This window comes from Carassius carassius, chromosome 35, assembly GCF_963082965.1.
Source record: "Carassius carassius chromosome 35, fCarCar2.1, whole genome shotgun sequence".
In the NCBI taxonomy this organism is placed as follows: Eukaryota; Metazoa; Chordata; class Actinopteri; order Cypriniformes; family Cyprinidae; genus Carassius; species Carassius carassius.
Genome location: NC_081789.1, coordinates 5646484 through 5661841, shown reverse-complemented (window position 1 = coordinate 5661841; position 15358 = coordinate 5646484). Strand labels below are relative to the sequence as shown.

Here is a 15358-nt window from a genome sequence, read left to right as displayed (position 1 = left end):
TATATATATATATATATATATATATATATATATATATACATATATATATATATATATATATATATATACATATATATATATATATATATATATATATATATATATATATATATATATATATATATATATAAACGTATTATGTAATTTTTTTTTTTTATTCCTACGATACAGTAAAATAACATTACATTATATAACAGTAACACAAATTTAATTAGAATCTTCAATGAGAACAATGAGAAACTAAAAAATAAAACAGTCAGAGAGCAGTGAGACTCTGGAAGACAATGTTTCTAATTTTCGTTAAAATAAAAATATCATATTTATTATATTATATTATGTTTGATTTTGGGCTTAAATATGGATAAATAAATTTAGCTAATTGATAAATGTACATGTGACTTGTATTTGTCTCATTTTTGCAATACTGAGTTCTTTGCCTCAGAACTTGGAGTAAATGAACATCTTACAAGTGTGTGTGTGTGTGTGTGTATATATATATATATATATATATATAAATAAACAAACAATTGCAAGCTTTTAAATCACACAACTCTGACTTTATTTACACAGAGTCAAGACAAACTCTGTCAGAGACAAAAAAGTCAGAATTGCGAGATGTAAACAGAAAATGAGAAAAGAAAAAAAGAAAAAAAAAAGTCTGAACTATGTGAACTTTGTGATTAGTCACTTTTTTTAACCCATGTTGGAAACAAGCTTCAATTAACTTGGACATGTTTCACCAGATTCACGAAGATAGCCTGGGTGTGTGAGAAACCCAGCCTCAGATGAAAACAACATGACCAGCAATAAAACACACACAGTTAGGAAAGCCCTGAGAAAAAGTAGCAGGTTTTTAGTCCAGGTTTTAGTGTTTACACTGCAGGGCAGATGGGATTTCCTCTATAGGGAGGTTTCCTGTTGACGGTGGCAGATAACTGACACGCTCTCTCTGATAGTGATGGCCGGAACCAAGCGAATAACAAACACAGTGGACAAACATCTCTGTGACATCATAAGCCTTCAACAGTGACATATGATACAAACATCTCCAGCTGTGTCCTGATGGAGCCAGTCAAACCTGCTGTTGTGATGAACAGGACTATGGCACAGGATGTTGATTAATACTGTATATCATCACATCAATCCAACGGGTTACATTACACTGGGAAGAAGTAAAACAGAAGGAAAACAGTGGCTCTTTCAGAAGAACCTGTAGTGAGGAAGTCTCTGACTCACCAACACAAAGCTAGGTGTTTAAAGGTGTTGCTACACAGTTTCTAAGATATTTTGGGTGGTTGCTAAAAAAAAACAAAATTCTGAAAGTGATTCCAGTGAAAGTTTTCCTTTGTCATTGTCATTATAGTTATGGGGTGGACATCTTTATTCTATTCTTTAATCTATATTTTTCTACATTATAGCTATTGTCCTTAGTGTGAACAGGTCTACAGGATTTTTGTTGTTGTTATCAGACACCACTGATAATCCGCTCATACTCTCTTTATGAATAATGGGAAAAACTTCCAGGCAGTTCAGAGACTTCTCCACAGTGCATTGATTTAAACTGAAGCAGCTCAAAACCACCACCCAAAATTACAAATCACCACCACCATAACCAGATCTGAACAATTCTGTGCCCCATGCTGAAACCCCACAGACAGACAAGTGGACGGTGGAACGGGAACGCTGGTGTTGTCCGGGACGGATTCGCACAGGTGCCGACGGGACTGGGGGAGGGGCTCACCTATAGCAGCAGCTGGCATTGGAGGGCCCTGGCCAGGGAGGGGGGGTGGAGGAGGAGGGGCTGGGGGTGGAGCGGCCCATGAGGGTGTGACTGAGGGGTCAGAACCGGCATACAAGAGAAAACACATCTTGAGAACGATTCATTCATTAATATCACACAGACACGTAAGCCTTGTTCCAAACCCCAGTGAGGTTCCTCGATGTCTAAGACTGCATCCTAACCCGTCTGTAACCTGGACACATTCTACATGGGAAGGACGGAGTCAAGTACATGGGACACTCAGCTGACAACTGACTGATCTAGGTGTGTGTGTGCGCTGTGAAAAGGTTTTTTTTTTTTGCATATTTGTCACTCTTAAAAGATTCAGTTCATCAAACAAACTTTAATATTACACATAGGTAACCCAAGTAAATAAAAAATGCAGTTTTAAAATAATGATTTAATTCAATAAGGGAAAAAGCGGTCCAAACTGCCCTTTCACTACGTGAAAAAACTAATTGCCCCCTAAATCTAATAACTGGTTGTGCCACGCTTTACAACAACGACTGCAATCAAGCGTTTGTGATAACTGGCAATGAGTCTTTCACATCACTGTGGAGGAATTTCGGCCCACTCTTTGCAGAATTGTTTTAATTCAGCCACACTGGAGGGTTTTCAAGCATGAAAGGAGTGTTTAAGGTCATGCCACAGCATCTTAATCGGATTTAAGTCCGGACTTTGACTAGGCCAATCCAAAACTTTTTGTTTCTCTTGATCCATTCAGAGGTGGACTTGCTGGTGTGTTTAGGATCACTGTCCTGCTGCATAACTCAAGTGTGATTGAGTTTCAGGACACAAACTGATGGCCAAACATTCTCCTTCAATGAATGCTTCCATCAATTATGGCAAGTCGTCCAGGTCCTGAAGCTGCAAAGCATCCCCAGACCATCACACTACGGCCACCATGTTTGACTGTTGGTATGATGTTCTTTTCATGAGATATTTTTTGGTAAATTTGAGATGGGCCTTTGTGTTCTTTTTGGTCAGCAATGGCTTTTGCCTTGGAACTCTCCCATGGATGCCGTTTTTGCCCAGTCTCTTTCTTATTGTTGAGTCATGAACCTTATTTGTGAAAGTGAGGCCTGCAGGTCTTTAGATGTTGTTCTGGGTTCTTTTATGACCTCCTGGATGTCTACTATTTTGTTTCTCATCCATTCTTGAATTTCTTTAGATCATGGCGTGATGTGATGCTCTTTAAGCATGCTTCACTTTGTCAGACAGATTCTATTTAAGTGATTTATTGATTCAACATGTCCGGCAGTAATTAGGTCTGAATGTGGCTAGTGGAATTTAACTAAACTTTCTAAAATAATGCGGTTAATCACAGTTCTTTCATGATTTAACAGGAGGGGGCAAATTCATTTTTCAAAAAGGGCCAGGTAGGTTTGAACAGCCTTTTTCCCTTAATAAGTGAAATCATAATTTAAAAACTGCATTTTGTAGTTTCTTGCAATATATTTGTGTGATATTAAAATTGATCTTAATCTTTAAATAAATTAAAAAAAAAAAAACAGTAAGGGGGCAAAAACCTTTTCATGGCACTCTATATTAGGTTGTCAGTCAATTAAAATGTTTAATTGAATTAATTACATGACGCAAAATAAATTTGACTGAAAATACCCACAAAGTTATGTTTGTGTTAAATGAGAAATTATCAAGCAGATATTACCAATCATAGCTTTAGAAAGAAATATTTTATTGGATTCAACATAAAATGTTTTACAAATAAATATTTAGGCTACAATGGCCTAACAAACTGTGGAACATGAAGAAGATAATTTGAGAAACATCAGTATTTTTTGTTCATACAACTTAAGTAATTCGTAACCAAAACAGCTTTGTTACCAACAGTGTGTGACGGTGTGTAAATGATGACAGAATTAGATTTTTTTGTGTGAACTATCTATATATAGGGATATATATAACTAAATATATAGCCACCAACGGGGTCCAACATGCTGCAAAAACTGAGCTGACAGACATGAAGATGCCTTAAAATGTTGCCTAGGTAGGTAGTTCACTAGATTTTGGATGTCAAAATGGTCATTCATCAGAGCCAGAGAAGAGAAGAGAAGCAAATTCCTAGAGAAAAATCTTACGTTTTATTATACAAATACACATATATAGATAAGGAGTATAAGGAAAAAGACACTGCATTCAAAGGTCTTGTCAAAATTAAATAACATTAATCCAGGAAAAGCAAATCAGAGGTGCTGATGCAGTGTTGCTATGGTGACTGAAAGATTCAGGAGAGAGATGTGTGTGTGTGTGTGTGGTGGGGGGGTTCTCTTCCTCTTAGCTCCAGCAGGTATCTCATAGAAGAACAGGACAGTGACCTCTTTTCTTACTAAACTTCACTTTTTTTCAGGCAGACCACCCTTTAAAGTTTCCCCACTTCCTCTCTACTTCAACCTGTCCTTTTGCAGTGTAGTGGCCTACTTTTACAAACCTTTAGCTGGAAAAATCAGGCCATGAAAGCTATAGGCATACAATGAACAGCTAATCCTGCACCATTTCTCACTCTGGAGAGCAGGTCATACTGCAGCGTTAAATACCCACATGTAGAGAGTACGTCTGATTCTCAAGTTGGCCCTAACCTGTAGGTCATTGTGCTTCAGATAGTGTGTTTTCACAGGGGCTGTATATGTGGGCTGCGGCTCACCTGGGACTGAGTTGGGAATGGAGGGAGTCGGTACGGCGATGGGAACAGCGATGCTGCTGCCGCCACTGTTCTCTCGACTGCCACTGCCCCCGCTGCTGCCACTATAGAGAAAAACAGGACGTTTTTAGCATACTATGGTATATCATACTATCTCTGATGTATGCAGATTTTCCACACATGGAAAACCCGGCTGACATACTACGTTTACCAAAAGAGAGAATACTGTGTCCCACAATGAAATTTGCCTTCCAATGTGAAAGGGATATTAACAGTGATCTTTTTCTTAGCTTATCTGATGGTACTGCCAGAAGACAGCACGTTAATACACAAAATAAAAGTGCAAAATAATCATATTAAAAGTGCAGTTTGATTTGGGGAAGAATAATTGAAGTGCAATTTTTCTGATAAAATCTGAATTATTTAAAAGCTCCAGGTTTGCTGTACTTGTTTGTAAGGCTGCACAATTTGGTCCCACCAAAATTGAGATTATATTAAAAAAAATTATAATAATAACTAGGTTGTATTTAATGTGTTGCCATATTAGCTTATTGCATGCTATTGCATGGCAGACACAGATTTAACATTCAACAATCCAATGCAAATATTTTAGGAAATTGAACCTAGATAAAAAATGTTTTGGTATATACACAATTCAAAAAATTTTTTTGATGTACTTAAACATTTATTTTTAATGGGTCTTACAAAAGAAACTCTTCAAAGTGTGCCCTGATAAAACATAATGATAGCAATAATTGTATTAGAATTATGCAGTAAAATAAAATTATTATGGTTAACATTATTATTATTTCTAAACAGAAACAAGAAATATCACTATTGCAATATTTCACTGTATAAGAACAACATAAAAAATAACATCAGGTGTATTAGCACTGTTCATTACAAGTTTGGGAATATGATTGCTGCATGTTGCTTTCCAAAATGCATGTTAGAAGCGATCCAACCCAGAGCTGATGCAGCTCATGCGGAGCAGTATTTACTGCGAACCAAGCTGCTATGAAACAGTGAAAACACTGAATCATGAGCTGTCAGTGTGTAAATGAACACCACACTATACTTCACTCTGAAAATATTCATTTTTAAGTGGTCAAATGATGCGATTTCAAGCTTTCCTTTCTCTTTGATGCGTTACAAGCTGTTCGTGAACTGATAAGATCCCTAAAGTTGCAAAGACTAAAGGCAAGGCAAAGCAATTTATTTGTAAAGCACCTTTAAAAGCAACTGTTAGTTGACCATTGTGCTGTACACCTTTTAAAACAAGTACAAAAAAAAAAACTTCCATTACACAGCAATATTACACGACATTAAATGACAAAGTATCACTAAATAAATACCTCTAAAAAGCCGGAGGGGGGGGGGGGGGGGAGTTTTCGAAAATGATTTGAAAGACCCGAGTGTGGAAGCTGTTCTTTTATATTTAACGGCAAACTGTTCCAGAGCCATCACTGAAGAGGCACGATCGGCAAAACAAAACAAAATCTGAAAATCAATCCTATAACGGACTGGCAGCTAATGTAGAGAAGAAAGAATAAAGTCTCAAATCCAAAGAGATATTCTTTATAAAAGTTAAGAATTGTCCACGCCCCCCTGAAATACCTTGTTTAAACACATCCCCACGTCTATGTCACAATGTGGGAAGATTTGCATAACTCCACCCAAATGTTCACGCTATGAAAGAAGGCGTTACTTTGATTCTCGCTGTTGCCGCTAGCGTCATGTTGTGGACACAACTAGAAATCAGTGGTTAAGTTGTATTTACAACACTGTTCCAGAACAATTCAACACAAATATTCAGATGTGTGCAGCACATTTTATGGATGACTGTTTCTTGAACCTGGGAAAGGAGACTACAATGCCGGCGCTTCTGACTCACAGTCTGTAGGTATGTTAACATATGTAAAAGGTTTGCCACCGATGATTTAAATGTGAGTTTTGAGCAGTGTAGAGTAGTGCTTCTTGTTTGTCATTTCTGAATTTATGATTATGCGGCGCAATATGCAACGAAACACGTAAAAACACCGTATAAGTCATTATAATCCATAATTATGTCCCCACTGGATGCAACAAATGGCTTGTTTGTAATGGGTTTTATTGTTTTTGTCTTGTCGCTCTGGTATTCTGACTGGGACACGCATCACAGTATGACAAGAGGCATAACATTACCGTCACACGCTTGAGGCATTCAGCCAATCACAAAGCACTGGATAGCTGGCCAATCAGAACACACCTCACTTTCCAGACTGATCAGCTTTGTAAAAAACTATGCGTTTTAGAAAGACAAGGCATAGAGGAGAAACAATAATGTACTGTACAGTATGTGGAACGTAATGTGTTTTTTAACATTAAACCGCATAAACACTTCATTACACCAAATACACAAAATGTTCTTTTTAGCTACATCACATGACCCCTTTAATAAATCACAGCCTTTGTGTTTTGATAATTGCACAAAGCCATATTGCAATTTTGGTTTTATTCTGATTAACTATGCACTACTACAAATATCCAATATTGCTTGATGCCACGATGAGATCATGATATCTTTACATTAAGATTAATCATTACAGTATGTATAACGTTTTACACAAGTAGTTGTGTACACAGAATGTATACCATTTAGTACAAAACAGCCAGCAGTACATACTGTAGTATTTAGTGTAGTAGGCACTAAGCAGTAAGCTATTTTTCTGTTCTGAATATCACAGGCTCACATGATAAAGTGACCTAGATATACACTTGCCTCTGAGACACATGGCACTACTATATCCATACGTGGTTATGCGTATGTTCAACACAGATCAATTCATGGATTATTCAACACTATGGCGCTATGAGCATCATTGCATTAGTGTTACACCCCACCCCCACCACTCTGTGTTTGCTATGTGTCCATGCAGCTCCACAGAAACCAGAGCAGCAGGGAGTCCCACGCTGCACTGCAACAGATCTCATTATACCAGCACTGAGTCTTTCTCGTTTCATTGTTTGAATTCTGGGATTGCAAGAATGATTCGATTTTAACTAGAGATAAAACTACATCTTTTCAAAACTAGATGTTCTGTGGGTTGCCTGAAAGACTGCTAAACTTTCTCTCTTTTTTTCTATGTATTTTTAATTTATATGTGTATGTTATATATGTGATGGGCAATGCTTACAATTTTTAATCACGATCAATTGCATGATTTTTCTGCAATTAATCATGATTAATCACATTGTTATTCGCACAATTCAATAATGAATAAAAAAGGGTGTATTGCGCTATTTTAAAAGTACTGCTATTTGAACAAAAGTGCAATAACATTTGTTTGCAAACACAACAGCCAATCAGTTGCTGAAAGAGGAGTTATAGGAGTATAATTTTATTTCATGTTTAAGTAATTTGAAATCATTTGAAAATGGATTCAAAAAATAAATGTGTAAAATAAATGTTTATACTTTGCAATATACTTTTTCACAAATAAACAAATATTTAATAAATATAGAAGTAAACACTGTAACCAACAGGGCACTCCGCATTCTGGGAAGTTTGTGTGCATTGGGAATCACTTTTTTTTTTTTTTTTTTTTTTTTTTATAAAGCCAAAGTAACACTCATTTTACATACGGCACACAGTGAAAATTACATGAATATGACAGTATGCAAAAGCATGAAGCACAGCATAATTTAAAATCAAGAGTTTAAAGCTTGTCGATTGCTCGTCTCAATGAAACTGAACTCTCCTCCTGTCCGTATTTAATTCACACGCACCGACCGTCACGCAGAGTACACGCGATGGTGCAGGATACAAATGCACGTTTCATAAGATCTCACAGCTGGATTCGATTAAGTTTGCAAGGTTTTTGAAATTAGATGTTCTTTAGTCATACAAAGATTTATTTAAATTATATAAATATTTGCTGAATGCTGACGGAAAACGAGAAAGTATTATAATGTGTAATGTTTATAATGAATTTCTATTACTAACAACATAAAAGCAATCGTTATAATCCTTTTTTGTATACATTTTATTTTCTTTGTTTAACAGTTCTATCTGATTATTAGACTGACTTCTTTTCCATGGACAGAACCGTTAACGATGACAGCGAACAAGAGGGAGAATGTGAGCACTGTGTGTTCAGGCGCTGCTGCTCTCAGTGTTGTCAAAATAAAAGTCACGGCACGAATGCTTCGGCCAAACAGAAAAACTTATTGGCTGATGCCGATATTTGAAAAATGCCAAATATCGGCCTTGGCAATTTATCAGTCAACCACTAGACAAAGATGTGTTGTGCCTATATAAATTTATTACTTTATAAATGTATTACTGATGCACTGAGAATTTCTGGTTAAAATGTTGGACACACTACTAGGCCAGAAGCCAAAATGGGCAATACATTTGTCTAATGGTATAAGATTGTACACGGCAGTCATACATTAAGTGCTTAGGATATAAATTTCTCATATAGTCACACAGCCTGTCCATTAAGTTAAGAGCTGAATGAGAAACCAAATGCTTCAAAAGAGGGAGGGAATATTGAACCTTGCAGCATGACCAATATATGTGGAGGGGCTGATGTGGTGAAAATCTACACAAATGCACAATATGCACAAATTATCTATTGTAACCACTACTCAACATCACTAACCAGATCACTAGGTCTATCTATAAATTTAACCTTAGAGAAACAAAAATGGTTAACTGACACTGTCGTAACCCATAATGCATCAGGCACCCAAAGAGCTCAATTTGGTTCAGATGAAGATAGCGCAAAAGGAGCTGAATAAGCAACAGTGAACACTCCTGGAAAGCAGATAATGGCTCAGGTGGAGACATGGAATCATACTTCATCTTAATTACACATAAGAAGCTCATATACAAATCGCTGACGCTGCTAGAACTGATGCAGATGATTAAGACTGACAGCTACATGTCAGTACTCAAGAACAGCTTTTATAAGATGTATTTAAAGATGAACCAACAAGACTATATATCAGAAGTTAAAACAATGAATCTCTGTTCTCTTGTGTCACTATTTTTCATAAAACTACAAACTGAGGTTGTAATTTATGTTTCTTTTTTGATGCTCACTAGGCTGCTAAAAATAGAAATAATGTGAAATATTACAATTTCAAATAACTTTTGTATATACATACATACATGCATACATACATACATATATACATATATATAAACCAGTATCCCTTACCTTTCATTGTCACATGATCTTTCAGAAATCATTTTAATAAGCTAATTTGCTGCTCAAGAAACAATTCTTATTATTAATGTTGAATGCACAATTTGACAATAAATAATATTTAATATTTTTATGATAATCTTAACATTTCAATTTTTTCAGGATTCTTTGATGAATAGAAAGTTTAGTCACATTTTTCCATTCAACTGCCCAACATTTACATTGTTTTTGTATGTAAATAGTAGTGCTGTCAAATGATTAAGCACAATTAATCGCATCCAAAATAAAAGTTTTTGTTTACAAAACATATGTATGTGTACTTGTGTTTATTATCTATCTATATATATATATAAATACAAATATGTATATATAAATATATAAAATATATAAAAAAAAAATATATATATAAAAAAAAGTATATATAAAAAAAATAAATACAAAAATGTATATATATACAAATTATTCTGATTTTTTAATGCATTTTCGTAATCTTTTTTTTTTTTTATCAACCGTTCACAATGCACAACACTGCTGTATGTTGTGTGAAAGACGCATGTACACTCTCATTTAAACAAGCACGCATGAAAACCGCTTGGCTGAAAGCATGCAGGAGACACGCTAAATGAAAGCGCACATTCACTCTCCGACAACAGATGGCGCTGAACAGCAGAAATGCAGCTGTTACCCCGGAAACCTCATAAATAAAGCAACTGCCTGCTTTCTAAAACGTATTTAAATGGTGTAAACAGCAAATCAGATTATTGTATTCGTAGTGGTGTTCATCACAGCGCCAAATACTTATTAACTTCATAGGCTATTTATTTTCAAAATTTTTATTTTATTTTTTTCTGGATTACAACATGCCCTAGAATAGATATTGTTTGAAAATGTTTTGATTCTTTATTGTTTGGTTACACTTTACATTAAGGCTCTATTAATTAACATTAGTTCATTCATTCATTAACAAACTGCCATTGAAAAATTTGTCTAAGCATTCATTAATCTTATATCATTTCCATATTTTAATAACACATTGTTAAAATCAAAAGTTGCAACGGTGTTATTTAATGAACTAACAGTTGAATTTTTTAACAAAGATTTATAACTTATGTAGCAAATGTAGCTATTGCTCATTATGAATGTTAATGCATTAACTAAGGTTAACCAATCAGAACTTATTGTAAAGTGTTACTTACTGATCTTTATAATTCTTTTGCACTTTAATCTGTGTTTATTATTATTATTATTTACTTTATACTTATTTTGTGTATTACTTTATTGTATGTAAATGTTCAGATCTATTTGTTAGAAGAAAAAAGTTATTAAACATGTTATACTTTGACAATTTTTTTGCAACTAAATTTCAATACTGTACTAATAAAGTATACCTTGATAAAATCTTTAGCAATTAATCGCAACATAAAAATTTGATAGTCAAAAAAAAAAAAAAAAAAAAAAAACTCTTTCAGCATTTCACTGCACACTATTTATTTACTTATTTATTTGTTGGTTTATTTCAAAAACTCTGTGTAAATGGGCCCTAGGAATTCTTTAAAATGTCTACTTGTGTTTGATAAAGGAAGGCTTGGAATAACATTTTCCCTTTAAGACAAGCAGTTTGATGGATTCAGCAGGCCACTCTCACAAGAGCTGGCGTGTGTTGCTACTTTTTACACAAATTAAAAGTTGTGTATTATTTATGACGTCACAGTCAGCATTAACTAATGAGGCCAATTCCTTCAGTCATTTTCCACATGTACCAATGCAGTCCTGATTGTGCTTCGTAAACACAGTGAGGGCTGCTTGAGGGGTATTCCCTCTGGTCAGGAGTGTGGTTGAGGTGTGATGTCATTATTAACAGATGTTAGACGTGTGGGTGTGAACAGTACAGACTGCACACTGGGAACATGCAGAAACCCCCGGATCAGGTCAGTCATTCAGACACCATCAAGAGCATGAGCAAAATTATTAGATCCCCAGAGGAAGTCAAATATGTGGTGAAATTCAGAAACAAAACTGTGGAGGCTGCTGGGAAAAGTGTGGGAGAAAGGAGTGGAAAACAGGGAAAATAGGATATCTAAATTCATCAGTAAAGCTGGTGTACATTTCATGTATGTGGACACAATGACAAATAATGCATACAAAATTACTCCAATTAAACAACTATTTTATTATTATTAATAGCATTAATAACGGAAAGGTTTTTGCTCATTTTATTGTATTTATATTTTATTAATAACACCAATAAATCATACTTATAGTAATAATCATAATATCAACTACAAAGGATTAATGAAAATAAACTACATTACAAAACAACAAACAAATAATTCTCATAATAAATAAATAACATATCAAATAGCTAATTTTGTACCATAATAATAATCATAATAAAGGCAACAACAACAATACACATTATTACTAAACTGCACTAAACCATTTCAAATATAATAAATGGATAAAATAAACTAATTTTATAATAATAATAATAATAATAATAAACAATATTAATTAAAATTGCACTCAATCCATTAAAAATGAATGAATGAGTGAATGAATGAAACTCAAATTTTATTTTTAGGTTACCTGTGGGTTCTTGGTCTCTGGTTGAGAGACGCCGTGCGTCCCGGACTGTGTTGGCTGCCCAAGCGAGCTGGACTCGTCATGTAATCGTTGGGCACTGTTGGAGGTTTCACCGGCTCAAGTGTTTTATAAGGATTGTTACGCCTGCATATGCATTTAAAACAAACAGCCAAAAATATTAGAAACTTAAAATAATACATGATTTATGGCTTTGTTACTGAAAACAGCTGTCAGTGTCAAACTATTGTCTGATTTAACAAACTGGTCAGAAACCTTTTCATTCTTCTCACAATGGAACACATGAGGAAATCACGTCTTACCCAAGAGTGCCTCGTCCTGGCAAGGGTGGGCTGGGAGGTTTCTGTGTTGGGGGATTGGTCCTGGAGAGAGTTCCTCCTCTGATTGACTGATTGTTGCCGTGTTGCTGATTGGACAAGCAAAACATCTGTTTAAGCATTTGAACAGAGCCTGACCCCAGATTATAGAAATAAGACCAAAGAAATGGAGATGAGAAAAGTCTTAACCAGACAAAACTATACATTTAAACCAAAGGTTCGGTTTGCTACTGCAATGAATGGGCCTCATTCATGAAACTTACAGTATGTAGATGAATGAATAATTTGACTGTAAAATTCTTGTGTAACTGTTTTATTGTTGAATCTGTGCATGCTGATGAATTTCATTGATTCCAAATGACAAACACAACTAGAGGTCGAGTTTTTCATTGGTCAATGTAAATATTTTGAATATTTAGCAGACAAAAAAATTACAATGAAATAGTTTAATGATAACAAAAATAATTATTTATTTTAATTTGAAATTTGTTGCCATTAAATAAGTAATTGTACACAATATATTTTCAATTTAAAATAAAAACAAAACGTTTATCATTAACATTTATTAATAGACATTGAAACAAACACAATGGGACAACTAACAGTCTTCGACAATCTCAAAATGCTCAAATGAACCTTGCTGATATCAGTCCATCACATCATCATATATACAAAAACCAGACATTAACTATGAAAATAAAGTGCAAACAAACAACAGAACTGATAACTATGTAAGAAAAACTAAATTTGTCTGGCATGCCAAAATGTAATCACATCTGCGTATTTCTGTGGCATACAGTATGTTCTTGATTTAGTGTTAAAATGTGTAATAATCTTTTAGTAATACAGCTATTACAGATCACTTTTGCAATGGGATCGATCTACAACTACTGCACATGATGAATTTATGAGGAAGGGATGAACACAGAAATATGAATATGTATCACAAGGGAAGATTGAATCAGTTGATCAGTAATGAAGGGGTCATAGGACAAGTACACTTACCTTGGTTTTAAGCCACTAGCGTGGGCAGAAGAGGAAAGAAAATGATTTATAGAACAAAAAGAGGGAGAGAAAGAGAGAGCCATGTCAAAAACCAGCATGTCTCAGTCTCAGAATATCTCAGCACCAGACATTCATTTCATCTCTCTGTCCCACACCACGGGGATCTTTTTAGACTGTATTATTTGGGTCTGACGTGTGGTGTTTATGTCATCTATGTGATTATCAGGAAACAAATAATTTCAGGATACATGGCAAGAAGAATACAAACTTCTCTGTGAAGACAACTTAGTCCACAAACTGCAGAAACACAGGTATCTTCCCATAACAATAGCTGCGAGTACAGTGACTGTTCTGCACCACATGCACATTGGGGCATTACTAATGCACTGTCCCGCATGAGTAATGAGAGCAGAAGTAACCGGGACAATGCTCATAACTTAAGTAGGCAGAAAAAAGAAATTATATAGTGTAAAAAATCGTTAATAAGAGAGTATTTCAGCAATAAAGCTCTTGAAGGCAGGTTATACTGACTATAAAAGCTGATGTTAGGCACAATTTTACAGCACACCTGCCCCAAACAAATAAATAAATCAAAATATTATTAAGAAACCAAACAAATATAGAATCTAGATAATAATAATAATAAAAAATAAAAAAGTAATAAATAACAACTAGTGCTGTTGAACGATTAGCTAATTGTGATAAATCACATCCAAAATAAAAGTTGTTTACTTGTACTTTACTGCATATTTTTATGTATAAATACTTTAAATACACAAACACGCATATAAATATTTAAGAAAAATGTTTATATTAAATTTTTATATAACATAAATTATTTATTTGTAAATACGTGTAAATATTTTCAACATATAAACACTATGTGTGTGCAATTATATATACATAATAAATATTAAATATCAATAAATGGATGGATGGATGGATAAATAAGAACAACCAAATAAATCAATTAAATAATAAACAAAGAAACAAAATAACTAAAACCAAATATTAATAAATTCAAAACAAATAAACAACCTAAAGAGATATATTTATATCAACAGATCAACCCTCTACATTGAGAGTAAATCAATCGCACAGGGTGACTAAATTATGTCTAATATTAGCCAATGGGTAATAAATTCTCAGATTTTACTCACTAGTGTGTGAGTTGGATGCTAAGTATAAGTTTAGCACAGATATATTCATTCGCCAAACACTGACTGAGCACTTCAGAGTTTCACTCTCCATCACGCGATCGCGATCTGTGCTGTTTTTCCATTCATCTGAATGGATGCGCAGCGCACCTGTATTTGACGTACCATAAACTCTAGTGTGAAAGTGCACGACTCGCCATCGCTTTATTTCACACACGCCCACAGCGAGAGAGAGTGAGAGAGAGAGAGAGAGAGAAAGAGAGAGAGAGAGAGAGAGAGAGAGAGAGAGAGAGAGAGAGAGAAATGCGCTGATTGTAAACGATATTCTTTGTTGTATTTTCCTGTCAAAATAACGGCATTCCTTTGGAATTCTTCAACTTTTAAATAATGCCGTTTTATTTGTGCTAATGCATAAACGGCAATATCATTGGCTGGCGCTCACCTATTATCATCCGTTTTGATTTCAGCAAATTAGTTTGCGCGGATGCACAAAACTTGATTAATATTCATGAATCCAGCAGCTCATTAATCCTTAGTGCGTTTTATAGTTCTTATCAGTATTTTTTGTTTGTTTTTTCCCCCCAATTTTTTTATTAATATTTTTACAGAAACACTGAATGACCAAAAAAGCACCACCACCAGTC

The 15358-nt window shown here is 34.6% G+C and overlaps 1 protein-coding gene across 10 annotated transcripts in view; it reads right to left on the bottom strand.

Annotated features, from left to right (window-relative positions):
• abi1a (abl-interactor 1a) overlaps window positions 1–15358 on the bottom strand; it is a 61121-nt gene that overhangs the window by 6283 nt on the left and 39480 nt on the right. For 3 of the 10 annotated variants that reach the window (XM_059524323.1, XM_059524327.1, XM_059524332.1), the window contains exons 4-8: window positions 13558–13572; window positions 12538–12641; window positions 12221–12361; window positions 4443–4543; window positions 1742–1831 (exon numbers count right to left, since the gene is read on the bottom strand). In XM_059524323.1, the coding sequence (XP_059380306.1) occupies window positions 1742–1831; window positions 4443–4543; window positions 12221–12361; window positions 12538–12641; window positions 13558–13572 (451 nt within the window). The remainder of the gene's footprint in view (window positions 1–1741; window positions 1832–4442; window positions 4544–12220; window positions 12362–12537; window positions 12642–13557; window positions 13573–15358) is intronic. The other 7 variants (XM_059524328.1, XM_059524330.1, XM_059524333.1 and 4 more) reach the window with 3 other exon arrangements.